The 27243-nt window shown below is 43.1% G+C and overlaps 1 protein-coding gene across 1 annotated transcript; it reads left to right on the forward strand.

Moving 5' to 3' along the window:
* Positions 1-100: 100 nt before the first annotated feature.
* On the forward strand, positions 101-27243 carry LOC111232210 (uncharacterized protein C1orf21 homolog). The gene is made up of 6 exons (XM_022759617.1): positions 101-509; positions 13485-13614; positions 21554-21639; positions 22853-22920; positions 23839-23899; positions 25609-27243. Exons 2-6 carry the CDS (start codon positions 13524-13526, stop codon positions 25651-25653), a joined length of 351 nt encoding a protein of 116 aa, XP_022615338.1. The 5' UTR covers positions 101-509; positions 13485-13523; the 3' UTR covers positions 25654-27243.

A 27243-nucleotide genomic window follows, 5' to 3' on the forward strand; every position in this document is an offset into this window, starting at 1 on the left:
TCATATGAATTGATTTTCAAAATGTTGATTATATAATTTGCAAAGAAAGTGAATATAGTTTTCGGATGTATTGAATATTTGCCCCGTAAATATGTGGAGTAGTATAGTATAAAATATAATTAAATTTAAATACAATAGGCTACAATTACAACACTTTAGTAACTGTACTTGGTAACTTTCCACTGCTGGTTAAAAGTGACATTTTAATGATGGAAACGGTATGACAATACAGTAGCTCATGGTGGATCAGGTTCATTGCTGGGACCAAAATAAAGACGGCAGCTCTGGGTCCAGCAGTGATTGGTGAGTTGGTGGGGCACTCCTCAGCAAGATGGCTGCATTGCTGCGCGCAACAGTGGCATCCTGGTGAAATGACGCAAGCCACGGTTTACGTTCAGTCCTCGAGGCTCTGAGCTCTCGAGTCTCCATAGCGCAGATCCCGCCCGACACACAGCCGGAAGACCCGACCGGCTATCCTCCAGTGGACCGAGCGGAACCGGTTCATCTGAGTAAGTATCAGCGTGAATTAGTTGTTAATCGTCTCCCAAAGGTGTCGTTTATCCCCCAAGAGAAAACCACGTTCCTGCTTGTGGTTTCTTTCTCTCTTTGCTCCTGTCTTTTGTTGTTGTTTCCTGAGTGTGCCGTGATTACCCGGCGCTTTCCTTCCTGCACTCAGGGTTTCTTCGCAGCTGTCGATGTTTTGTTGCTGGTGGAGCTCGCTGCAACGCTAACAGCTTTATCTCAGCTTTTTTTATTTCCGCCGGTAAAACACAAAAACGAGGCTCGAAAGGGAGATGTGTACACGTCTCTTTTTGAGTGTGTGAATGTTGGTCGCTCGGCTTGGACAGCGTTGCCTCAGCGCATTTCAAATTTTCCACACATCCTGGTTGGCTGTGGCACCCTGTCCCGCTGCTCCCTCCCAGCCCGATGCTGATGCTTCTGAGGCCGTTTACATTTGGAGAAACACTCAAGAGAAGGAAGAGGGACCTGGGCTGGCAGAGGCTTCAGGCCATTAACCTTTGTGGAAATGAAACTATGTGTACACACACGGAGACCGCTTGTGTTGTGTCCCTCTGCCTCCCCCAGTGGGGGGAACAAAGCGCCCAGTGTCTCCTTGTAGCGCAGCTGGACACAGCTGTTGAGCCGAGCTGCAGCTCAAGCCCCTGGGCAGGACAGAGCTCTGTGGCCGGGGCATGGGGCTGCTGGGGCTGCTGCTGCTGCTGCAGCTGCACAGCCTGTGTGTGTGCTTACAGCCTCTCCAGTATGATGGGAAAAGCTCTTCCCTTCTGTCGACCACCACACATAACCAGTGAGCTTTTGGGCATTTGGTTAGGAACTGCTGACTGTCTTTGTTGCTCATTACTGCTGTTGCAATGTGTCTGCCTCAGAGGGAAGAGAGAAGCTGCTGGATAATATTACGAAAGTCACAGCAGCCAGAATTAGATTTGATATACAGGCTCATTTGCAGCTCATTAGCTAAAACTTAGCCTGAGTCTATTCCAATTGTATCCTTCCCCACTTCCTCAGACACTATTATACACACTATGTTGCCAAAGGGGGCTTGATAGGTTTCCAAATGCCTTCCTGGCTGCTGTGTTTAAACATGCCATATGGCCATTAGCTACTGTAGATTTCCTCATGTGATCAACACCAGACCATTACATCCATTTGGTGGCTGTGCAGCACCCTGGTGTGAAAGTAGGTTGATGTGGCCAGTATTACAGCGCATAGCATCCTGTCATCAGCAGCTTCCATCAGGGTTATATAGGTTACAATTGAGCACCAGCAATCCTGTGAGTGGATGTTGCAAGTCCCCCTCCCTACTTGATTTATCTGTCTGTCCTCATCTATCTGCCTCCATCTGCCTCCATCTCCCACCCTCCCTCACTTGCTTATAGTGTGTGTGTGTGTGTGTGTGTGTGTGTGTGTTTGCTTGTGAGTCGTTGCTCACATATGGCTTTTGGTTCCGGTGGCTTGCAGACGAGACTGAAATGCAAGAGTCTCACTCCTCCTCATTCCTTTTCCTCTCTGTCTCCTACTCGGAGGCAGGAGCATCTATTCTTAGCCCTCCTCCCTCTTCCTCATCCCCTCAATCATCATCACCATCATCTCCCTGTCCGTCCCGCCTGTCCGTCCACCTGTGGCCTCTCCACCTAGAGCTGATTAACAGCAGTTCAGGTGATTGCTTGGCCCCCGTTTGGGTCATGATGCAACACCTGTGATGTCACCGTGTGAGGAGGTGGATGGTTTCCATGGTTACCAGGATGTCTTCTCCATCTGTCCGTCTGTCCGTCTGTCTGTCTGTCTGTCTGTCTGTGTGTGTGTTTGGGTGTGGGTGTTGGCAAGAGTTCCCATGACTGTCTCTTACGTCCAGTGTGTGTTTTCTTTGCGTGTATTGTGTTCCCTCTGTGGCAGTGCTTAGTGCTGTCAGGTGTGATGAGGTAGTCTATATTGCAGTGCAGAAAGCACAAGGCCAGCACAACACGATCCCTCTGGGTTCTGTGTGTCTGTCAGTTTGACTGAGGGGCTTGCTGGCCTATCGGTTTGTCCACCTGACTGAATAATCAAAACCAAAGCGGCAAGCGTTGCAGCTTGAAACCTGAAAACTGCACTTGTCTTTATGTGGTTTGTTATTTTTGCTAGGTGCACGTGTTTATATGTGTCTGTCTGCACTGGAGTCTACATGTATAGCTCAGTGATTGTGGGCTGTTTGTGCCATTGCTCGCCTTTTGAGTCAGCAGGGGTTGGCTGTGCAGCTTACATGCATGCTTTGTGTGCTTGTGTCTGTCACATGATAAAGCAGCGTCTCTCTGTGTCCCTGACTGTGTTTACAGTGCAGTTTGTGCTCAGAGTCCAGTTGGGATGGGACATGGAGACAGGGTCCAGTACTGATTTGGCTTACCATTTTTTTTCTTTTCTTATCTCTTATTCCCACTTCTGTGCTGACTCTAAAGTCCTGTGTGAATCTTTGCACAGTGTTTTCCCATCAGACAGAACGCATCTGTTTCCCATCTACACAGTAGATAAAATGGTCTCTGATAGGATCTCTGAAGGCCCATTCCTTCATGATGTTGGATTGATGTGAGAAAAAAAAATGTCAACCTTCAATAAGAGCATATACACTTAATATATAGGGCAGATGAGCGTGAAAAGCCATATAACCTTCAGTCTTAGCTTGGGTATCTTTTAAACCCAAGTGTTAAGTTTATGTTGTGGTGGGTTTACCTTCCAACACATTGCTGGTTCTCTACCTTTTATTCTCCTGATATTGTGCACAAACACCACAGCAGGTCATTGAAATGATTGGATCACTTTTAGGGCATTCACAAACAGTTATTTTCTATAAGCAATTTATCTGGTGATTACCTTGATTAATCTGTTTGTCTATAAAGTGTAAGAAGGCAGAGAAAAGGCCCATCACAAGTTCCCAAAGTCCAAGGTGACATCTCATTTTTATACTGAAGATGAAAATAGTAATACCCATAGGTGTAATTGTGTTATCAATAATAACAGCAGCAATGCAGCACCAATTATTATTATTATTATTATTATTATTATTAATAATAATAATAATAATAATAGTAATAATAATGATAGTGATAATAATGTGTTGTATTGGCTGATACCTGAAGAATGAGGACAGGGAGAGAGAAGCTGCAGGAGAGAGAAAATACAAAGTTAATGGCATGAAAGAGAGAGAGAAAAGCATCAGTGCATCAACAGAGTCCCCCCAGCAGTCTAGGCCAATAGCAGCATAACTAAGGGATGGGTCAGGGCTCACCTGAGCCAGCCCTAATTATAAGCTTTACCAAAGAGGAAAGGTTTAAGCCTGGTCTTGGTCCTAAATGTAGGGAGTGTGTCTGGGAGCTGGTTCCACAGGAGAGGAGCCTGAAGCCTGATAACCTGAAGGCTCTGCCTCCTGTTTTACTCTTAGAAACTCTAGGAACCACAAGAAGGCCTGCATTTAGAGAGCGGAGTGTTTTGTTGGGATAATAGGGAACTATGAGCTTTTAAAGATATGCTGGTGCCTGACTATTAACTGCTTTGTAGGTGAGGAGGAGATATGATCTTTTTTCCTACTTCCTGTCAGTACTCGCGCTGTAGCATTTCGGATCAGCTGGAGGAGTTTCACAGTTATTGGGACATCATGATAATAAAGATTACAGTAGTACAGTCTAGAGGTAACAAATGCATGGACAAAAAATCATTTTTAGGCAGGATGTTTCTAATTTTTGCAATATTATGCAGGTTTTATGTGTGAAGTGAAGGACATGTGTTTCTTACTGTAGCACTGGAGAAACTGTTGAACTTAGCTGAGAGAGATCTACAGGAGAGAAGCAGTCTAAATACAAATTAGGCATTACAGTTGATTCCAAGGCTACCGTACCGGACAATACATCTGTGTCAGTGTAGGAAGGAGATGGTGATGGTGAATAGTCATTATGGAGGGCTCTTTTGTATGTTTATAGACTCTCTTGCCTTGTGAAATTCTTCCAGATTGGTGGAACGCCACTTCCTTTCCACCTGTCGTGATTCTGCTTTAGAGCACGCGTTTGTGAATTGTACCACAGAGCCTCTTCTGATTCACTACCTTCTCTTTCAGAGGAGCGACAGTGTCGACTGTTGTACGCAGTGAGGCTGCGGCACTATCAACAAGATCATCAACTTGTGTGGGTGTAAAGTTGAGATAACTGTCCTCTATTGTATTGACATATGGCAGTGGACTAAATAACAATGGATTTCTTTCTTTAAATTTGGTTAAAGCATTATCAGACAGACACCTACTGTAAGAACTAACTCAGATAAAAACAGGGGCTTAGACCCCCTCTGTTAGCATGATAAAAGTGAAAATGCTTTTAGGAATTTAAACATGAATCTTCAGTGAGAAAAGCCAAGGCACTTTTTCATAGAACAAATCTTGTACATTTACTGAGTGTGGTTATTTCTTAGGCTGTGAAATAACTAAATTCATCACAAGACAAAAAAGTGTCAAGATCTGGGTGGCTCACTAACTGGGCTAAACCATTTCCTGGCGAAAACCCTGTTAGGTGATTTTTGCATACATTTGCCACATCATAAATATATTCTGATAATAGATTTTAACCTTATCACCTAGCACAACTACTGTCAGCTGATTGTGAATAATAATACCCTGATGCTGTAATAATACCCTGATGCTGTCATCAGTCTCTTGGACAGCTGATTAGAAACTGTTGAAGGGTCTATTGAGCGAAAGGTTTCCTCGCTGGAGCGTGTGTGTCACTGTGCAGGATGATAGATGAGCAAAAAACACTGGTTTGCATCTGAAAGAATAACGCTGTGGGTATATCACACAAGCATTACAGAGACATGAAAAACAGGCTCATCTGTAGCTCATTGCTGAAAGGTTCGAACAGGCAAACATTTCAGTGTTTTTCAATCACACACAGACTGAAACGGCTTTGCCAATTATCTTGCAGCACGCTCGCCAGTTACACACAGATTGATATTTATTTTCATCAGCTGCAGTAATTTTTAATGAATATTAATGCTGGAATTCTTTTACTTTCACTGTTTGTGGGTTGGTTTGTAAGCAGTTCAGATGGATTTGGATAAGAAAACATAAACATTTTTTGACCTTGTGTGGCTGCTATATTGGAGTAAGCCCGCTCTATCAGCCATGTGCAGCTGTCTGTTATTAAATGTGATGAACAAGCACTTACTCACACATACTAAACTTGAATACGTAAAAGCAGTCATTGTAAAAACATAAAACACAGTGTTGAACACCTTTTTATAGGTCTACCATCAGCAATCAGTAACATTTCTTTCTGCAGCAACTACAGAAAGTGTCCCGTCACCAAAGTAAGGGTTAAGTCCAACAATCCACCTGTTAACAGCATCTAGAGGTCACATCAAAGGTTAGGCAAAGAGTCAAACGTGGACAAGATTTACCACCTTTTGTCTGATAGCTTGTTTGAATGACCCATCCCTCTGACTTGATTGCGTGGTTCATGTCATCGCAGGAGGAAGTCACGATATCACTAAAGCACGTCTTCTCTTACTTAGTTACTTTTCCACCCTTTTGATCCCATTCTTCACCCACCAATCACCTCAGGCTCTGACCTGCTTTTACCTCAGTCACAACTGGCAGCAGCAGAACAGAGCACTATGGGAGGGAATAAAGCGGGCATGACGACTTGCTTTTTGCTCTTTCAGGGAATCTGTCTCGCTCTTGTGAACTTGGTGCTGCAAACGCCAGCCATTAATAGGCCTCAGAGGAGACATTACAGAACCTGTATCAGGTGGAACAATCCATTTTTGTATGGTCTAGTTCTACCTGCATCAAGATGAGGCCCAATACAGCTCAGATTTCAATTTGACTGCTGTGCTGGTCTGAGGTTAGACTACTAATAGCGATCTAAAATGTTCTCGCTCACCGCTTTCGCTCCTTTTGTTTTGCCCTTCTCTCTCTTTTGTCCCGCCTGCTCTCACTGTAGGAAATGAAAGGGAAGTGGCAAGAGCCATGCAGACCTCTCAGTTTCAACTCAACTGGTTTTTATGGGCCTGGAGTAAAAACAGAGGTCTCTTGCCAAAGTATATGTATGTAACAAGATTTTACATAATCACTTTAAAAACTTGCTTGAAACCTGTTCTTGTTTCTTTATCAGCGCATGTCTTAGCTATGTGCAGTGTGTCTCTCATTGTCAGTCACACGGCCGGGTTACGATTTCACCCAACAGAACAGAGGAGCGCCTGTATCCACCCCCCTCCCCTCTGTTTCCATGTCCATCCCTCCCTCCCTCCCTGCATGACCACTTGTCAGCCTCATTACAAGAGTGAGAGAGAGGAAAGAGCCGCTGGTCTTACAACAGCAGACAGTGAGGGAGAGAATTTAGGCGCACACTTTAAGCAGCAGCACACCACTCAGGAGAAACCTTTACTGTCCACCAGCCTGTGTGTGTTGGCAAGGCTTCCCAGGCTTGTCAGACTGATGGAGTGCTTAAACTGGGACAAGAGGAGAGGTGCAGCATTTGCTGCCTGGCTAGAGTAAATACTATGGCGCGTTGGCCAAGGAGTTGTACAGAAACATTGCTCTGTCACAGAGAGAGAGGCAAAGACACACTTGACACACTGCAGCACACAGCAGTGATTCTCCACTGAACTGTCCCGATGTTACTTCACGTACGACATTTAGATTTTTGCAGTTACAATAAAAGCAAACATAATCATACATTTGTTAGGTTAGTGCTCAGCAGGAAGTATTTACAACTACATTAGGGTTGACAGTGAGATAATATAAATCAGTTGTGATAGATTTTACCACATTGTTTACAGTCATAGCTTTCACCGTAATATCTCTGGGTCACTGAGGGGCCTGTTTCACACGAGACATTTCAACATGTCACGGTAAGAAAAGCACACGTGTGGATGCTGCTTCGGTTTCAGGGTCCTGGTGTTGTTCATGGTTGCTCAATTGCAAAGTAGCAAATCAATGAGCAGGATTGTTTGATGGCCGAACTAAATTTTCATTAGATTTTTGCATCACTGTGATAAAGTATTATATATAGAGATTTGAAAATTGACTATAGCATGATATAAAATAAGATAAACTGTGATAGAGGATTTGATCCTTATCGTCCAAGGTAAGAATTTCAGTTAATGCATAAAATATAAGCATGAAACCAGTCAATACAATATCAAATATTTCAGGTAAATGCATGTGGTTATGAGGTACATGAGCAGTGGGCAGTATGATCAAATTTTTTTATAATGGACTGTGCAATATTAATATGTAACAGAACATAGGGAAATTGATGAACTATTTATAGAGGAAATATCCAGATGGTCATGTTTTTTTCAGTGACACTTTAAAATCCTGTAAATCTAATGTTACTACAAAGCAGTCTTGCTCATTGATTTGCAGTATTGCTTGCAGTGGCCTAACACACACCTTGTTATAGTGGTGTGTGTATATATATATATATATATATGTCACCCAACCTTATTAACAGTGTTCTCCAGTGGTTTATAGCAGAGGTGGATCTCCTCCCCTCAGTCAAAGACCGACTTCTCTAATATTATATAAAAGTGCTATTTCACGCAGAAAATGCCATATATTTAATGAGTGTGACCAGCCAGGCCGTCATCCACTAACTAAATTGATCCTGAGATCAGATGCATCAGGATATGGCTGGCTTACCACCTGGGCTAAGCATTTTTCTGGGGGAGACCCTGCACTCCACATATTTCCAAAAGTACCAGCAGCAGCATATGGCAATTTGCTGACCAACTCAGTCACTTCAGTTTAATACAGAGCAGTCCAGGCCAGAAGAGCATGGCTCAGCACTCCGCCGTGCAGCATGATGAAGCAAAGGATGAATCTCTTCTCTGTCACAGGTGGATACGCTGAGAGACCTGCCCTGGAGCCCTGAGTCTCCCTGAGGCTTTGACCGCGGCTGAAGTCATCACTTCCCCTCCCAGGCTTCAAATCTCTTTTTTTTTTCTTACTAAGAGGCTGAATCACAGTCTGGCACTCCCTGTGATGAGAACTGATACACACAGAGCAAAATAAAAAAAAAAACACACACACAAAAAAATTAACCTGTTAAATGCCTCCCAAAACTTCCCTCTCGTGGTCTCCTTTCTTTCGCTTTTGCTGAGCCAGTTTTTCAGGCTCTGCGGTCGCTCGCTCTGCCTCTGGCACAACCCTGTTTTTTGAGAAACCTTCACACTGCACACTGCCCAGCCTGTGTGTACGGTGTGTGTTTATGCAAGCATGTACACTCACATCTCCCTCCACAGTCCGTTTTTGAGTTCCTCCTTTGACAAACTGACTTGTAAAGGAGGCTTATTCACACAACTAGTGGGTTATGTCTCACCTCCAGGTATGCAGGCATGGGCAAGCCTCTATGTTTGCCAAATCCTACTCATTTTAAGGGCCTGGGTATTTGCCATGTGTTAAGGATTCCTCTTGACCTTTACTTGCATTTAAGAGGAGCTATAGGCCTCTGTGCTGTGAGGTTTGCATTATTATTTTGTTGTATTTCAAATTGTTTATGTGGTGAAACATTGACGAGAGGCTCTCTGCCAAATCTGTTGTAAGTTTAGCTCGAAATGATGCAAGACCTGTTAGCTGACATCATGGCATTATTTATATCTCTAAATTAGGCTACTACTTTGCTTTGGCGAATATGCCCCGAGATGAATGTTAAGCGTCTGAAGCGAGTTGCATGCATGCAGACCTAGTTGTGTGCCAGCTAGTATTAACAACTCCTATCCCCTTCAGACATTAGATGTTTATCAGATCATGTTGGCTCAGTCTGTGTGTGTGTGTGTGTGTGTGTGTGTGTGTGTGTGTGTGTGTGTGTGTGTGTGTGTGTGTGTGTGTGTGTGTGTGTGTGTGTGTGTGTGTGTGTGTGTGTGTGTTTGGTAGCAGGAGCAGAAGATAGTTGCTTGGTGCGAGGGTCTTAGCTGGCTTGCCAGAGTAAGCTTGTCCCATTGACACACTTCAGCGTCTGCAGGAGTAGGCGAGCTCAGAGCAGCGCAGTCCAGCTGTCCTGTGGGTTAAATAAACACCAAGCAACGCCCCACTGTGGTCTCGCATGTGGCACCGAGCAGCTTGCTGGATAGAGCTCAATACTAACACAGGCTGATTCCAGCTGAAGTCGCCAATGCTAAAAGTGTATGCACTGATCTCATTGTACAGTGAAACACATGCAAAAGAGTAAGAAGATGCAAAAGAATACTGATCCTTGAGTTCTAATTGTTCTTTATTCCAGTACCTTTTTACGTTTGCGATCCCTTAATATGAAGCAGTGTGTATTAGGTCCATGTCTATGTGTTTTGAACTGTTCAGTCAAAAAGTAACTTTCCCCTCTCTGACTGTCTCATTTGGACAGTTTTTTGAGGCCTGAAGAGGTAAAAGTTGACTGAATTTGACCAAAAACAAGACTTGACAAGACAGTTTTTAGTGGCAGAGATATGTGTTTTGTGATTTCGTCTTGGGTCACGTTGAGAATGGGGACTAGTTCTTTGAGCTGATTTAGGGCAAAAATTATGCAATCGAGGCAACAAAATCAAAACAAAACTTTTTTGAAATCATTTTTGAAAATGATTGGAAGGTCTTAAAAACCCTTGCCTTTTGAATAAAATATAGTGCCATAATCAACAGTGTGCATCTCTCATCTCAGTGGAGGAATTTGAAGAAGATTTCACCAGGAGAAGAGGTTGTTACCACGACTGATTTATGACCAGTTTCTTTCAAAACATACTAGTTATGACTACTTGAATTTCAACACATAACAGATTTTTGTGTCATTGAAGTGTCCCTCTATCCTCTGTCTTATTGCAGGCGTCACTGGTATTTATTTATAGGTATATTTGGCTTTGTGATAGTCTGCCTACTAGCTGTAGCTTATATGTATAACCCAAGTAACAGCAGCGTGGCTTACAGATTCACACAGCCTAGCATTATCCCTGCACACAACAATAGCTTTGGGACTGCTAGATCTATTTTTAGCCAGCTCCTACTCACAATTTGATGTCTCAATACACATAAATCAAAGCCCTTCAAACAGATGCTGCCCACACACTGGAGACCCTTTGAAACTTCAAATCTATCAAGGCTTCTCACATTTCTCAATACACTTCCGTCAGTGGTTTTCAGAAGGGAGTCTCTGTGCTTTGCTAATCTAATATTCACGTCAGTTCTATACTAATAGCCTAGAGTTAAAAGAGCTTTGACTGGTCCTCCTTTGTTGCCTCTCTCTCTTGTTGGCTCTCGTTGTGCTTTTTCTCCCCCTTTTTCTGTCTCTGTAGCTCTCTCTGGCTTTCGCCTCTCTGCTTCACAGTGCTCTGACAGGTAACACGCACCCTGCAGCAGTGTCACCGGGTACCCACCTCATCCTCCTCGGCGCGGAATCCTCATTTAAGCGACCTGTCAAGCGGCAGATTATGCTAGATGAGATTATTTTTCAAAACTTTGCCGCTGGTGTGCCTGCGACCGCATTAAGACCTTCCAGTTGTGCATGTCTGTGTGGCTTTATGAGTGTGGGTGTGACACATAATTGAGTTGTTCCAGAGTGGTGTAAGTACGAGGTAAGAGGGGTCCCAGGCAGCCTGGAGCGGGCTGATAAGATGCTCTCTCGACCAGGCTTCACGCTCAGGCCATAGGTGACACCACACAGCTACACACATCCAAAGCTTACGTGTGCGTGTGCGTGTGCGTGTGCGTGTGCGTGTGCGTGTGCGTGTGTGCGTGTGTGTGTGTGTGTGTGTGTGAGTGTCTTGATTTTTCTTTTTTCTCCCTCTCACCTGCATGCCTTTTGAGAAATTCATGTGTAAGCTCGGCTCAGGCCTCAGAGATTGATGTCATTTTATATTTATTGATAAATCAAAAAATAATCGGTAGAAGAATCAGTTATGAAAAAACTTGAAAACTGCAGCTCTAGTCTGGATATTTAATTCTTTTCACAAGTTTGAAGAGTAGTTCAAGTTTTGAATAAAAAGGGAAAGCTCTAATAACTCATCAAGTTAATAGATGAGATCTGGGAGTGGGAATTTCTTTTAAAGCCTGTATAATCACATGACTGCGCATGGTCCTCGTGCCTGGCAGTCTTTTTTTGACGTTTTATTCTTTGCGAGTGCCATCTTATTATTACCGATTAGGAATGCTGTTCAAATCTACAAAAATAAGACCCAACTTTTGCTAAATTGAAACGATCCTTTAGCTATACAACCACAACAACATAAAGTACAGTCAAAACCATCCGCACACTTAAGTCATACAATGCCCATACACACGGACACATAGTCGCACAGAAACCACTCCCCGCAACCCTGTACACCTGGCGCTTTGTGTTGTGTCCAGAGAAATGGAGGCTGGTCGGCTGTAGCCTAAACACAGGAGTAAACACTGGCCTCCTGTCAACTTCAAACGCTCGGAGGATCACTGAAGGAGGGAGGAGGGGCAGGCGGCGGCGTTCTTTTGAAGAACTGCACTCATCTTTCTCCCTTGGCCTCTTTCCATCCCACCTATTTTCCATCCTTTCCTTCACCCATGTCCCCCTTCATCTACCCCACCTACTTCCTCCCTTTCTTTGTCTTTCTGTCTCGTCAGTGTTTCTGCCTCTCCAAAAAAAGCCTCTCCAACACCTTCCATTCTCTTCATCCAACACTCTTCCTCCTCTCACTTGTACCGGCGCTGCAGATTTCATTTTGGTGATGGGTACTTATTGGCTGCCTGTGTGTGTGTGTGTGTGTGTGTGTGTGTGCATTTTGTGCAACTGGCAGCAGTCAGATGGGCTCTGTCAATGACAGCATATGGCATGTGTGAGTGACATGGAGACTATGTATAGTGTAATGTGTCTGACAGTGCATGTGATTGACTGACAGTGGTTCATAGCCTTGTGTCAGCTGTCCTGCTGGGTGGGAGGGTTTTAGTATCCTCCTTTCGGAATTATAATGAAGTATTAAGTTGATTTTATTCCTATGTCATGATATTAAGCAACAACTGTTTGATTTGAGGACACTTCAACAAGGCTAACATAAGCCAACGCTAGGTTTCAGTGTAATGTTGAAAATATACATGGACTGAACAATCAACAACAATTTTAGTAATTTATCATTTTAAAGCTGCACTTAACAGTATTTTTGTATTAACAATGGATCAATTGATGAACAGGGAAAAGCGTTGTTTGTAGTGATTAACCCAAAATGATCACCCGTCTCTGCAGTTCCCCTAAGCTATACAGAGCGTTTTAGCATTTTTTTAGCTCATTGTTTTGGTTTTCTGGCCCGGCGACTTTAATGTTTTGATTCGTTCTCATTAACCTCATTTCCAGCGACAGCGGACAGCTGTATTCAGCAAAACAAAAAAAAAAGCTTGTTCCCTTGACACCAAGTGGTTGTAAAATCAACTAATAAAGCTTTAAGTCTTTTTTCAAATGAAAATGTCAAATACTTTAGGTTCCTTGTTCTCAAAATTAATATGATCAGAATATATATGTATCGACAGTCCTACTTTAAATCAGGCGATGTTGTTTTACCCACAGGGCTGTCCTGTTGCTCCTGCTCGCCACATATAATGACAGTGTTTATGTTTGGGCCTAAAAGAAACAAGAGGCTGAAGGAATAACTTGCAACATTTTCATATAAATGCTCACTTCCCTTTCTGGTGATGTATTATGACTCAACCTACATGTCTGACTCTGAACTGTCTGTGTCCCGCCATATACATAATGTGCTTGCAAATATCACACTGATTAGCTGTTGTTGCTGTGAGAAAACACTGTACAAGGCATTTTTCCACCGATCGACCCAGTTTGTTTGGAATAAAGAAAGAGTTAGTTAGCACGAGTGACAGTCACGGTAGCAAAGCAAACGGTACAGCACTTCTGAGAAATGATATCTGTAAAGTAGACTGTAAAAACAGAACAGCAGTGTTGTTCGTTTTTATTGTGTTTGTCATGTATCTAAAATGTCGTCTCTCTGTCCTTGGCCAGGTGAGAGTGCGATGAGGAGAGGCTTCAGAGTGTGAGGCCATGGGCTGCACCTCGGCCAAGCAGGTGTCGGCCGTGCCCAACGATGAGGAGGGACGCGGCAAGGCCTACAGCAACGGAGACCTCTTCACGGGTCAGTTTGCACACACACACACACACACACACACACGCACACAGTGATGTCAATAAAAGCTTCACAGCTCCATTTCACAGGGTTAATTGCTCAGCATAGACCCATTGCCCCGTCTGCCCTCACAATATATTCTCTTCATTATAGCTCATAGTCCTCTGGCAGAGTGTTAAGTTCTCCATTTCAGACAATAACTGTCAACACTACAGACAGTTTTATTAGAGTCATCTATGTGCAGAGCTCATGTAAGAGAGGGGAAGTAACCAGTTCGGTGAGACTCCAGTGTTGCAACTCTCAGGTGTCATGCGTCCTTTACATGCTCATATTTGAGCCTGTGCAACTAGTCGGATAGAAACGGAGGTGAGTGGGAACATAAAGGTGGGAGGAGGTGAGACTTGATGGTGAGACACACAGCTGAGATTGTATTGCAATTAAAGGGGCACTTCAAAGATTTAACACACAAAGTTCTGTTTGCATGTGACATGGAGTACAATGCAATTCAGAATATTTTTGCCTCTGCAATTTAAATTTGACCCAGTCTTTTTTAAAAATCTGTTCCCAGCATTATGGAAGTGAAATATTAAATCGCTGGAGTGTCAATTAGTGATGAAACGATTAATCCAGGGACAAGATAGAAAAGAAGGAAAAAAACATGTTTATGCAAGACAAAAGTATTTTTCTTAATTTTGTCTAACTGTTCCTTTTTTTTTATTGTGAAATACTGGATAGTTTTACCCCTTCAAGCCAATGAAGCAATTCAAAAACAATTCACATGAAACTGTAAAAAAGGGAACATCACTTTCTTGACTATTCTCCCAAATTCAAATGTATGCAACCTCAGATGAGGGGGGTCATGAGGAATTGCTGCTTCTGGTCACAAGCCAAAAAGGTTGGGGGCAACTGGATTAGTCACTGGATTAGCTCAAGAGACAAATATCAATGATAATTTTAATAAGTGAATAATTGTTTGGCTCTTTTCTCAAGGAAAAAATATCAACTTCCAGCTTCTCCACTGTGAGAATTTGCTGCTTTTTCACAGTTTTGAGGAGAATATTTAAAAATTTGGGATTCTTGGTCGGTGGATCTGAAGACGGCAAATTGTGATTTCATAGTTTTCTAACCTTACAAGTGACTGTAGCTCAGTTGGTGGAGTGGTGGGCTGGATCACCCCTGGCTCCTTCTGTCCACATGTCAAAGTGTGCTTGAGCAAGACACTAAATCCCCCAAATGTGATGTAATTTTACAGAAAATCGATTAATAGAAGAAAAAAAAGGGGGCAACAGATTAATCAGTCATGAATATAATTGTTAGTTGCAGCCCTAGCTTTAATTATAGCTAGCAGGCTGTTGTGCAGTGAGGGACAGGAATGAAAGTGAAAGCCAGAGAAAGGGAGAGATGATGAGTGGTTGGGAGATTAACAGCGATTAAGAATTAGGAGCAACACTCTGGTATAACTGCTCGCGGGCAGATGGATGTGGCAGATGACGATCCACAGGAGGTCCTCTGTCTCTCTCTCTCTCTCTGTCTCTCTCTCTCTCTGTCTCTCTCTCTCTCTCTCTCTCTCTCTCTCTCTCTCTCTCTCTCCGTCATCCCTCTTTCCCCCTGACCCTTCTCCCTCTCTCTTCTTCAGCCTCTCACCACCCCTCTGCGACCTCTCCTCGACTTGCTGCTCTTTCTCGTCCCCTCTCTTCTCTCTCCAACACTCCGACTCCTAATCCCCCCCGCCACCCCCTCCCTGTGACCTCTCTGCTCTCACGTCTCGTTTCCCCCGCCGTCTTTTAAGGAACAACAGAACGAGGCAGGAGATGAGAGACGGAGGGAGATGGGAGGAGTGGAGAGTTTTCCTTGAGAGGGGAAGGGAGAATGACGTGCGTTGACGCTGCTTCTCTCCTTTATTTTTTCCCCTCTCTCCCTCTCTTTCTCCTCAACCTCTCCGTCTCATTTGGATCACCGCTTCCCTACCCCTGCTCAAGGCCTCGTTCTTCCCTTCCTCTTTCTCTCTGTCTCTCTATTTTGGGTCTCTGCCCCCCCACCCCCTCCCCTCTTCCTGTCTTCATCTCCCAGTGTTTCTTCTCTCCAGTTCTTTTCCTCTCCTCTCTGGCACAACATTAGGTCAGAGCTTTGTGTCCTTTCACCTCCCTTCCTCTTTCCTCCCTCTTCCTCCCATCCTATCCCTGAGCATCGCTGTCAGTTGGTTAAAGGGGAATCCAGAGTGGCGGGCGGATGAGCCAGGCTGCTGTTTGAGTGTGTTTGCAAGTGCGTGTGTGGAGGTGCGAGACACAAATGACCTTGATTGTGTGGATTAGATTTATCCCAGGCCACAACCCTTAATAACACCTCCTGTCTTCACCCGTCTCTTTCTTGTTTGTCTTATCTTCATCCACTCTTATCTGTTGTTTCTTCCTTCGACTCCTCTCTACTCTGTTTCAGTCGTTGTCACACACTGTGTACTCCTTCGTTCCCAGTTAGCTCACTGCCCTTTCCGACCTCAGCCGAACAGGCTTACAACATCCGGTGTACTTTTCATGATCGAGGCGGAAAAGATTGGTTGATTCTGGCCAGTCAGCCCGCCTACGCACATACATTTACCCCCAGTAGACTTCGTCAGTGTGTGACCACACATTTATGTTCGTGCATGTGTTTGTGTGTTGCATGTTAGTTAGACAGTGAGCTCTCTTCTTGCTCATGCTGATCCGCCTCCAACAGATTGTCTGCCAGTCAGTCTGTCCTTGTGTGTATTTGTGCACAAGTGTGTGTGTGTGAGTGTGTGTGTGTGTGTCCCAGATATTCTGGCTACCCGCTCTGTCAGACTCTGGCCACTAACCCTAACCCCCACCCCTCTCTCAGTCGCTCTCTCGCACAATAACCGGAAAAGGCTGAGCTCCATTACACAAACACTGAAGGACGAAGAGGGAAAATAGCAACACTTTCCACAACATCATGCTATTGATGTCTGCAATAATCACAGTCGGAGGAGATTGGAGTGGAGATAGAGTATGTAGCCGTGTATGTGTATACGATTGCGTACGTGGCACCCCAACATGTATACACAACATGGTGACATGCAGATTTCACCGTTTGTTTTGGCGTTCATGTTGTTTGGAGGCGGTGGAGCAGCTGAGTGGTTTGAGGGTCTGTCATTCTGACTGAATACAATGTCAGTGTCCGTCTGTGTCAGATGCAGAGAAAATAGTGTTCAGAGAAAGACAGCATGTTGGCCAAGACACCTGCGGAAGGATCAGTGTTAGATTAAAAAATGATTGTTCTTTTAGTGCCTTAAAAGAAATGCTGGCACTTAAAACATACTGAGCTTTCTTTATCAGATCTCTGATTAATGTAAATATTATCACATACACAGTTGGAAAAAGAAGTTCGAGAGGGAAGATACATCCTTAAATGAACTTGTGCCGACACATTTCACATAATTCTCTCTCTTCCTCTTCTGAGAATACAAAATGTAAATGACAACCTCAAGTCACAGCAAATACAGTTTCTGTGTACAATGTGCGGAAAGGGAAAACAGTTCTTCCAGAGTGTAGTACACAGAAAAAGAGAAGCGGGATCGTGGCCTGAAGGTTAAGTCCAGGAGCTGGAGGGATAAATATGGCAGTAGAAAGTGACAGAGCAGCAGTTGCACATCCCTCATTACCTCTGCTGAAGTGCCCTTTAACAAGGCTGCTCAGCTGCCGCAGTGGTCGGACTGTGGTTACACTGGAGCGCTTCCAGGTGTGACTGTGGAGCAGGACCTTCCTTGAAAAGACTATTTATGCTCAGTGAATTCATCCACGTTAAATAAAGGTGTACTTTTATTGTGGTGTTAGATGCGACTAATTCCAGACATGACAATAATTTTTGGTTCCCTCAGATTGCTATCAACATTTAGACTATTGTATGACAGTAAGGTGTTTCAGTGATATTGACAGTTGGAGACATAAGGCATAACTCACTGGTTAGTTTCATTAGAGGCCAAAAACAGCTCAATGATTACTCAATTAATTGATTAATGGATGGATCATTCAAGCAAAAACATTGGATTTGCTGGTTCCTGCTTCTCAGATGTGAGGATTAGATGCTTTTCTTTGTCTTACACAAAAGTAAAAAGAATATCTTTGGATTTTGGATTGTTGGTTGAATAGAGCAACACATTTGAAGATGTCACCTCGGGGCTATGGGAAATTATAACAGGCATTTTCACTACTTTCTGATATATTATAGACCAAATGATTGATTGAGAAAATAAAAAAATCATTAGTTGCAGCTGTACAAGAAACCAGTCCATCTGTATAAAAACAGTCTACCTCACTTACAAAAAAATCACATATTTCTGCAACATCAGGCTAATGAGAAGACTGCCACACCATGGTCTATGGATGTTGATACATAATGTACCATTTAATTCAGTGTTGCCTGGGAAAGGAATCTGATATTGAAAAACGTCAGTATCAATAGAAAAAATTAGACGCTCAGTTATTGTGCAACACATTTCTACATCAGTTGGTTGTGGTCTGGTGTCTTCAGTGGGTCCATGAGGAACTACCAGGGTGTTAGCAGCAGTGTTAAATGGCTTGATTTCAGTATTTTCTTATTTGCTTCAGTCACAGTCAGGAACAGACTCAATGTATTTTCTGTACAGTCTGGTCCCTGCTGTAATCCTTTTATCCCTGCCAGCAAAAGGCATGACATTTATTTCTGTTTGGAATATTATGCACAGTATTTATATATTTCTTTCAAAACTTGATGTGTGTGTGTGTGTGTGTGTGTGTGTGTGTGTGTGTGTTAGTGATGAGACTACATGTTCAGGTGTAAATGTCATGGCCAGGCTGGAGATGGCCTGGAGCCAGAATGGCTGAGAGGGAGGACACACAGCAGGAAGGACAGAGTGACATAGCCACAGGACAGGCAGGCCAGCTAGAGCAGCGAGAGCAGACACACACCCACACACACCCAAAAAAGGCCATATAAATGACTCACACCAATACAAACATTGCACTTGCATAAAATGACAAACATGCTGATTCAAAGACACAGCTTTATCTGAAATAGAAACATGGCTGTGCACATGCGCTCGTGAACTCGCAGTGACTGGCGATACCTTAAGGTCAGCGCAGAGCTCCGGTCTCTAATCAGAGATGAGAAAGATGTCCGCACACAAAATCGCGGCTTCTCAAAATAGTTCTTCCCTTTCATCTTCCTCTCTCTGACGGTTCCCCTCCCTCTCTCCCAAAGCAAGCCCGGCATCGGCGTGACGAAACACTCTTGTCATTTCTTGTGACAATGACTGCGCGCACACACACACACACACACACACACACACACCCTACTCACACAGCAAGACCAGTTTTTGCTATCTAAATTGAAGCAAGGTCTGTGATGTGATGAGTCTTGATTGGTGTAAGCTGGGTCACTTTGATCTATCTATTCCCGTCACATTAAGCTCACTGACTATCCTGTAACAGGAGCAGAACATTCAGTCAGGCTGCAGCTCACGCAAATGACATTTTTCTCAATTGCTGCTTGAAAATATCCATTTAGTTTTGTGTACGGTGCCCACAAGAGCAGCTAATCTTACCCCTTCCTATTAATCTGTGTTCACCTTAAGCTACAGATTATGGAGCTAGAAATTTATGTGGATCACCCGTGTAACACGCAGAAGAGCAGAGGAAATGGCTCTTAATTCTGTTTCCTGCTGCAGCACCGTATGTGTTCCATGTTTACAGAGCCGATCTAAGCTTGGTGAGCCTGTGTAGTGTTATAAAACCATGTGTGTGTGCGTGTGTGTGTGTGTGTGTGCGCGTCGGCATGTTCAGACAGGAGCTGCTTTGCTCCGACTCGTTTACATTCCTGAGACAAACAGCAGAAAAGTAGTCGGCATTTGTTTCTTCCCTTCTCTTTCTCATAATCTCTGCCAGCTTCCCTCCTTGTGTCTCTCTCAAATTATTTCAAATCGGCAGTGTTTATCTGACAAGTGAAGCTCAGGCTTAGGCTCAGCAGTGACGCACATGTAAGATGCAGAAGCGCAGATGATCACGCACATGCACGCAGAGAAACAAACACACACACACACACACACACTCAAAAGACACAGGTGATCCAGGTGCTGGGTGGATTGTGAGCAATAGAGGAAAAGGGAGGGGTGAACCCTTCAGCTGGGTCCAAAGTGGCACAGACGCACATAAGGATAAAAAGACAGACAGACAGACTGCTGATAGAGTAAGGGCAAAATACAAAGTGTGCAGCAGATAAGGCCAGGGTGGGTGTTTGTATGTGTCTTTGTGTGTTTCAGCATATCAGCTGCTGCTTTATCAGTTAAATGTACAACAACCAGGTAGTCAGCAGAAATGCCAGTGTGATTGTACTGCTCTACTCAAGGTTAGGTGGTGTTCTGTACATAAAGGTGCTTTATGTAGACATTTTGACTTATTGTGATACCTGGGAATGAGCACCACTGGGGATTCTTCTTCTTCTTTTTGGCCTTTCGGGGATTTTTTGTGCCTTAATGCAATTAGTGCTGAAACAGTCAGGCTGTGTCTGAAATCACTGCCCATTTACTATATAGTGCAATGTTTTTACTTTCTCCCATTTTATTTGAGTGTCTGAATCCAGAGTGTAGAATTTCTGCACTTCGTAGTGCTCTGAAAAACTTTCTGCTAACAATCCCATGATCCACTACATCGCATTTGACACATTACAGTCATGCAGCACTACATCTGTCAATGATGATGCAACAGAGGTTATGTTTTTATATATATAATTGTAGGTTGAATACATTTGCGATCAGCATTTTTATTTATATTTATTTATTGTACATACTAAATGATTAATGAGTTAATCGTAAAAAATAATGGACAGTAATAATCATTAATGAAAGAATGAAGACAGTCATTGTACCACACATTATCTCACACGTTTCAACTGGTAGGGCAGTAGCAGTGTTGAGTAGAGGATGTTTATACTGTGTCTTATTATATATATCTTATAATATAATAATTTGAAATGTTAAACCACTATAATACAGACATATCTCTATTTGGACCTGAAGATATGTGTCACTGATTTGTTTTTCCTGATGAACACAGTAGATAACCAGCTACATATTTTGTACTCCTGTGGGCTGATTGACTGGTTGTACTTCAGGTTATATATCACTGGTTATTTGAGCTATTCTTAGCTGAATTACACAGGATTCAGACCCTGTTGCAGTAGGAGTAACCTCGGACCAGTGAGAGACGCATAATGTCAGGTTTATTGCCCTAATTTTTAGCTTCAGCAGTGATTCAGGATGCGCGGCGCTGGGCGTGGTGCTGGTGCCATGCAGTCTTGTGGAAGTGTTACCACTCTCGCTGCCACTGTGCTTGTCTTAACTGTCTTAACTGTCTAAGCTGTCCATGTAGCCTAGAAGCTGTTCAACTGATCTTTAATCCCCTCCAGCTTGCTCCTTCTTATCTTGTTCCGTTTTTCTTTTTTCCCTCTTGTCTCTTCTGTCTCCTCTCGTACTTCACTTACACGCTACATGTGTTTTCCCTCTCGCTCTTGCTGTCTCTCTGTTGTCTCTCTTTCCTCAGATGAGTTGCTGTAGATAAAATGGAAAGGAGATGACTAGTGTCCTCCTACTTATACCTCAGCTGCCATGTCCACTTTCTGAAACACTGTGTCAGGTCTTAGTTATCAGATTACCTTGGACAAATTATAGCTGGATTTAATGGAATAGTCATTGGTAATGTTGATATAATGCAGTGAGCGTACAGTAGAGCTGATATGACATTGTTCAGTTATTGGAGCCTTTCACATCAGGATGAATGAAGAGAGTCTGGTCAGTGTTTCTTTTTCCGGGAGACAGCCCTCATAAATACTCGTTGTTGTTTATTTCCCTCCTGCCTCTCTTTCCCTTTTTTAATCATACCTCTCTTTCTCTATCCAACCCTCTCTCTCTCTCTCTCCTCAGATGAATACAAGATGAAGGGAGTGGAGGAGGTGAAGTACATGAGGGGGGATGAAAACCGGGTGAATGCACGCAACCAGGAGAACCTGGTGAGAGACGCACACACACAAAAACACACACCCGTCCACTGACAGCCTGTCATCCACAGACAGACTCAGACCTTTTCCTGACAGTTCATCAACTCAAGCGAACAGGCTCGTGTTTGTGTCCAAAGGCAGCTTTATCAGCCTACGCATACACACTTAGTTGTCTCTCGCACAAGTGCGGAAACACACACACACGAACACACAAGGAGGCGCCTCACACGCAGGTAGAGACAACATGTCAGCGTGTGTGGAATGTGGAGGCTGATTTCCTCCCCGCAAAAACCTGTAGGTCTTAAACGTAAAGAAGCGTTGTAGTGTCACTGGTCAGGTCATTTTCTCATAATAACCTTGCAAATAACCTGATTGTTTAATCTTTCTCGCAAAATAATGCACACTGGTAATAAATTTAGGCACATTTAGCCTCCGAAACGTGAAATGACTGCAAAGTGTGGTAGTGTGAAGTGAGAGCCGGGTTGTTTGTTCAGTAAATCAGGTCATTCAAGCCTGGCATCCTGGCAAGTGGTGTAACGATAACGAGTGTACCTTTTAAATCCTGATTAAAAAAACAGAAGTAGTGTCACTCTGCCACAAATTATATTACTATAGCTCAAAAAAAACAAAAAACAGCCTTGTCAAAGCAACTGGCTGCGGCCATGAGAGAAAGCACCTCCTATCAAACACACAGTTTGATGTAGGCTATCGCAAAAGTCACACACAAACAATTTTCTGTCATTTTTTTTAACTGCAGAAATTGAAATGACTGTTGTCTTGTTTAAATGATATGGTGACGTGGTCTGTTACTCGGTTGAGTGAGTCACTGAAAGACCAAAAGTACATTTTTACACAGACACATGTCAGACCAGTATTTGTTTCCTTCCATTTGTCATTACTGTAGATGCACGTTACAGTATTTGTTGGTTGATCACTGCAAGATTTTACCAAAGCAGGATAATGTACACAAAGCTCACAGAAACTTAGCAGGGAATGTACGATGTAACCTTCATGTTTTCTTAGACCTACATATATTACATTTGTTGCCCACGTCCATGGCTGTAGTGCAGTGGCAGCTGGGCGAGGAGGTCATTTGATAATGCAGGCTTGAAGTGACATATGTCTTCTGTGGTGTGGCTGTTTGCTGATATGAGTTGTTTGTTTCTTAACTGCTTTATCAGCTTATAATGAAAGCCAATGGTGTGTGTGTGTCTGTGTGTTTCAGGAGAAGAGTAATGTACAGTACAGGGGCAAACAGCAGAAAGAGGTCGCTGCAGCAAACATCAAGTCCAAGTAAGTGTCTGGCATCAGTCTGCATACTGTAGATGTCTGTTGGAACTGTGCCAAAATATATGATCTATATATAATGGACAACTCTGATAACCTAAACACGTGATCGTGAATAACAGAATTTATCTTTGGTGCTCAGAGCATTGAAATCGTCACAGGGAGTATTTCTTCCATAGAAAGTAGTTCCAATTAGCGCTGTTGAATTTGTTTTAATTATGTGATGTTGTAATTTGGCCGAACTCACTCGCTAATAAATCTATATATGTATATTGATATCAATAACAAAGGGAGACAGACGTGGAAACTTCTGCAACAGTGTTGGGGTGAACTTTCTGAGCAATGTTTTATTTCCACTGTAGAACAAATGCCATGAGTGTGTTCAGCCTCTGGATGAGTCAAAAACTTCAAATTTAGTTCAACAAGAAGATTCCATGATTGCTTTCGTTGTTAAAATGGAGGTGTTCAGTCGTGTGTGTGTGTGTGTGTGTGTGTGTGTGTGTGTGTGTGTGTGTGTGTGTGTGTGTGTGTGTGTGTGTGTGTGTGTGTGTGTGTGTGTGTGTGTGTGTGTGCAATCCTGTTAGTTGCTGGTGGCTGCAGAGTATTTAACCTTTTGGATGAAAGATTGGGTTAATACTTTATAAAATAATTATTTAAATTCATCCACAGCCTCACAATGATGGATTTCTCACACTGCAGTTAGGATTGTGTGTGTACATGTGTGTGTGTGCGTGCATGCGTGCGTCCAAACGTGCGTGTTTGTGCTGTGTGGGGGGTGTAATGGAAAATTCTCATGATGTATTTCTTGCCTCCCTTCTCCTCCTCTTCTGCAACCTCCAACTTCCTCTCTCACCCTCTTTCTCCTCCCTCCCTCTCTCTCTCTCTCTCTCTCTCTCTCTCTCTCTCTCTCCCCCTCTCTCTCAGTATTCACACGTCAGAGAGCCAGCAGGAATTTTTCAGGATGCTGGATGAGAAGATTGAGAAGGTGAAGGGGGGGGGCTGTGTATAAATGTGTGTGTGTGTGTGTGTGTGTGTGTGTGTGTGTGTGTGTGTGTGTGCGTGCATATTTTCATTTCATGGGTTGGGGGGGGCATGAGGAGCAGGGAATGGGTCTCGGAGCATTTAAAGAAACAGCTGGGTCTTAACATTTAAAGAGACAGGCTTTACAACAACAACATCCATTAGTCCACATTGTCATTCTACTTACGAGCTCAACACTCAGCTCCACATGTGAGGGGGAGGAACAGGTGACGGCTGCACTGATGAGCACTTACTACTCTTTGTCATCCACTTGAATTACTCTGGTTGTTTCTGACTATAAATGAGGTTGCAAAGTGAAATCTCAGTGAGTAATGACTAGATTCAGCTTCAGGAGCTTGTCATGTGATCCATTTAATTTTTCAACTCTGCCTTCAAACTTTTCATTGCAGTGGTGGGAGAAGAATTCAGGTCTTTTGCTTGAGTGAATGTAGCAATAGCACAGTGCAGAAATATTCTGTTACATGTAAAAGTCCTGCGTTCAAAATAGTACTTAAACTAAACACAAGTATTATGTATATATGTATATGTATATATTTAAAGCTGCTCTAATGAATATCTAATCAAATTTTAATTATGTATAACTTAAAAAGGGTCACACATAGTGGCAAACCCATGCAGAATTATAATCCAACTTTACATTGTTTTTTACATCTTTCAGCTCATTCTTTTGGTTTTTGGACCCGCAACTTCATCGTTTTGATTCACTGTCACTCTCATAGCATCGTTTTCAGCTGAAACAGGCAGCTGTTATCAGCAAAAGAGCTTTGACGTACCCACCATACACTATGTGCACAGCACCAAACAGCAGACAGCTTTAGCTAACAGGATTTGGTTGGGAGTTGGTGGAGACCAAAAACAGAGTAAAAAGGAGAGTGAGTGTTGGAATTACATTCAGTGGAAAGAAACATGACTCCAAATGAATGCTAATGCTGCTGTGTGTCTGTTGGATTTGTCAATGGGCAACTGTTTTTTCACCATATCAACTTTATAAGGTCATATAAAATATGTCCATGTTGTGTTTTTAGCAGGTTTAATTCCCTTATAAACTGTCTAGTAGTTTAATCTAAAAAGATCATATGTTTTGTGTATTATATCTTAATCTGGAAAATAACAAATCAATTTTGCTGTCAAATAAATTTAGAGTTACTGGTGCAATGTTTTCATAGAAAATGTATTGATGATAAGTATAAAATAGCATTGAATAGAAAAATGACAGCAAAGTACATCAAAATAGAACTTGGGCACCTTTTATTTGTTACTTCCTTCCACTGATTTTCAGTATATTACTGTTGCAGCCAATATTTTAAAAGCTTGTTTGAAGAGACACAGAGTGTACAGTTAGATGAGCTCTGGAGAGGAAAGGAAAGCAGTTGAGTTAGCTCCACATCATGACTGAAGAGACAAAACAAAGCTAACTGCCCACTCGCCCTTTGCTTTACTGCCTCATCCAGTATTTTCTACGCCAGTACCTGTAAATAGACAAGGGTTTGTTTAAACGTGACTGGAGTAACAGGTGTGTGGGGAGTTTGCTGCATGCAGACAGTTCAGTGAGAGTCATTTGCAGAAGGTTATTACTGAGTTTACTTAACTGGAACAAATTAGAGTGTAAAAAAAACACAATCTCATATTCTCTCTAATTACTATTTTTTGCAGGGGCGAGACTACTGTTCAGAAGAGGAGGCGGAAGATGGGACATAGCACAGAGGCCCCCAGAATTCACCCCCACAGAGAGCCTCACTGTGTGTGTGTGTGTGTGAGTGAGTGTGTGTGTGAGGGAGAGTGTGTGTGTGTGTGTGTCTAAATGCATACACGTGTGCTTATGTGTGCCTGAGAGTGTAAGAGGGAGAGCTGAATCAGTGTTTTATCAGTAGGATTGTTTGTTATGGGACACTATGTGTTGGTATGAGTATGTGTGTGTTTTATGAAGATATGGCAAAGATAGTATTTTAATCGTAAGTGAAAGAGTGGGGGATAAATGAAAGAGAGAGAGAGAGAGAGAATGGGATAAAGAAAACTTTCTTCAGAGACTACCGCCTTCCTCTCTTAGCTCCTCACCCCTTCAGGCCCCTGAGCGGACAGATGGAGGTGGCAGAGCAATGAAGGGACAGACAGATGAAAGGAGGGAGAGATGGAGGAGGATACGATGACGGATGGGCACACATCATTGTGAAGAGAGAGAAGGACTTGCCACTGTCAGGTCAAACAGAGTTATTTCCTCAAGTGGGACGACAGCAGCTCCTCGACCCTCCATCTGTCCCTCCATGTCTGTCTGTCTTACCCTCCGTGGTCCCATCCTGAATATTTAACCCTTGCATTTGGACAAAGGAACTCCGAAATATGGAGGCCAAGTGAGGACAAATATTGACTTGGTGGGTGTGTGGAGGACTGAGAGACATATAAGTGGAGAAGAAAGGAAGCCCGGGGAGGAGAGGATGCTGAAAGCAAAGGAGTTATGTAACGCCGCCAGGATCCACTCTGAACTGTTTGGCCTGCCCACCCATAGCCAGGCTGGCCTGGGCCACAAGGGACTAAGAGAATGGGTGAGGGAGAGTGAAGGAAGGTGGAGAAGAAAGAGGGAAAAATTTGGGATATTTTAATAAGAGAGAGTAGGGAGCAAGCTGGTGATTTAGAAACTCTAAACTCCTCCTGCCTTCTGAAGTCAAGGACCTTTTTTTTTCTTTTTTTTTTTTTAAATTCTTTTCCGCAGCCACTCATTCAGTTATTTTTTTCCCATTTCTGATGTTTTTTTTTTTTTCTTCAGTTTGTTTGACTCTTGGCTTCCTCCGTAGTATATGATCATCGTCATCTTTGATGTCATTATCATCTTCCTCATCAACACAGCAAAGCTGTATAATTCAGAGCATCTGTGTCTCAACCCAATCCATCCTCCTTTATGTAACATAACACAGCAGATCCTAACTGACACACACATACATGGGGTCTTTTATTGTACATTTGGTAACACAGTCTCTTTCCAATGCACCTTTACGTGTACATGAAAACAACACAAACATACGCACACATTGTTGTATCCCTTTCATTACACCAGGAGACTGTCATGTGCATCGATCAGAGGTATTCTGTAAAGCTCTGTATTTCTGCTTTGTTTCAGTGTTCTCGATCTCGATCGACACACACACGCACACACACACACACACACACACACACACACACACACACACACACTCAGGCACTGAAGCAGCAAGTTCAAGGTGAGGATGCGTGGTTGCCGTGGAGACACAGACCTGATCACTTTTTTTTTTTCTTTTTTTTTTTGTCATATTTCCT

Source organism: Seriola dumerili, unplaced genomic scaffold, assembly GCF_002260705.1.
Source record: "Seriola dumerili isolate Sdu_G_001 unplaced genomic scaffold, Sdu_1.0 BDQW01000322.1, whole genome shotgun sequence".
In the NCBI taxonomy this organism is placed as follows: Eukaryota; Metazoa; Chordata; class Actinopteri; order Carangiformes; family Carangidae; genus Seriola; species Seriola dumerili.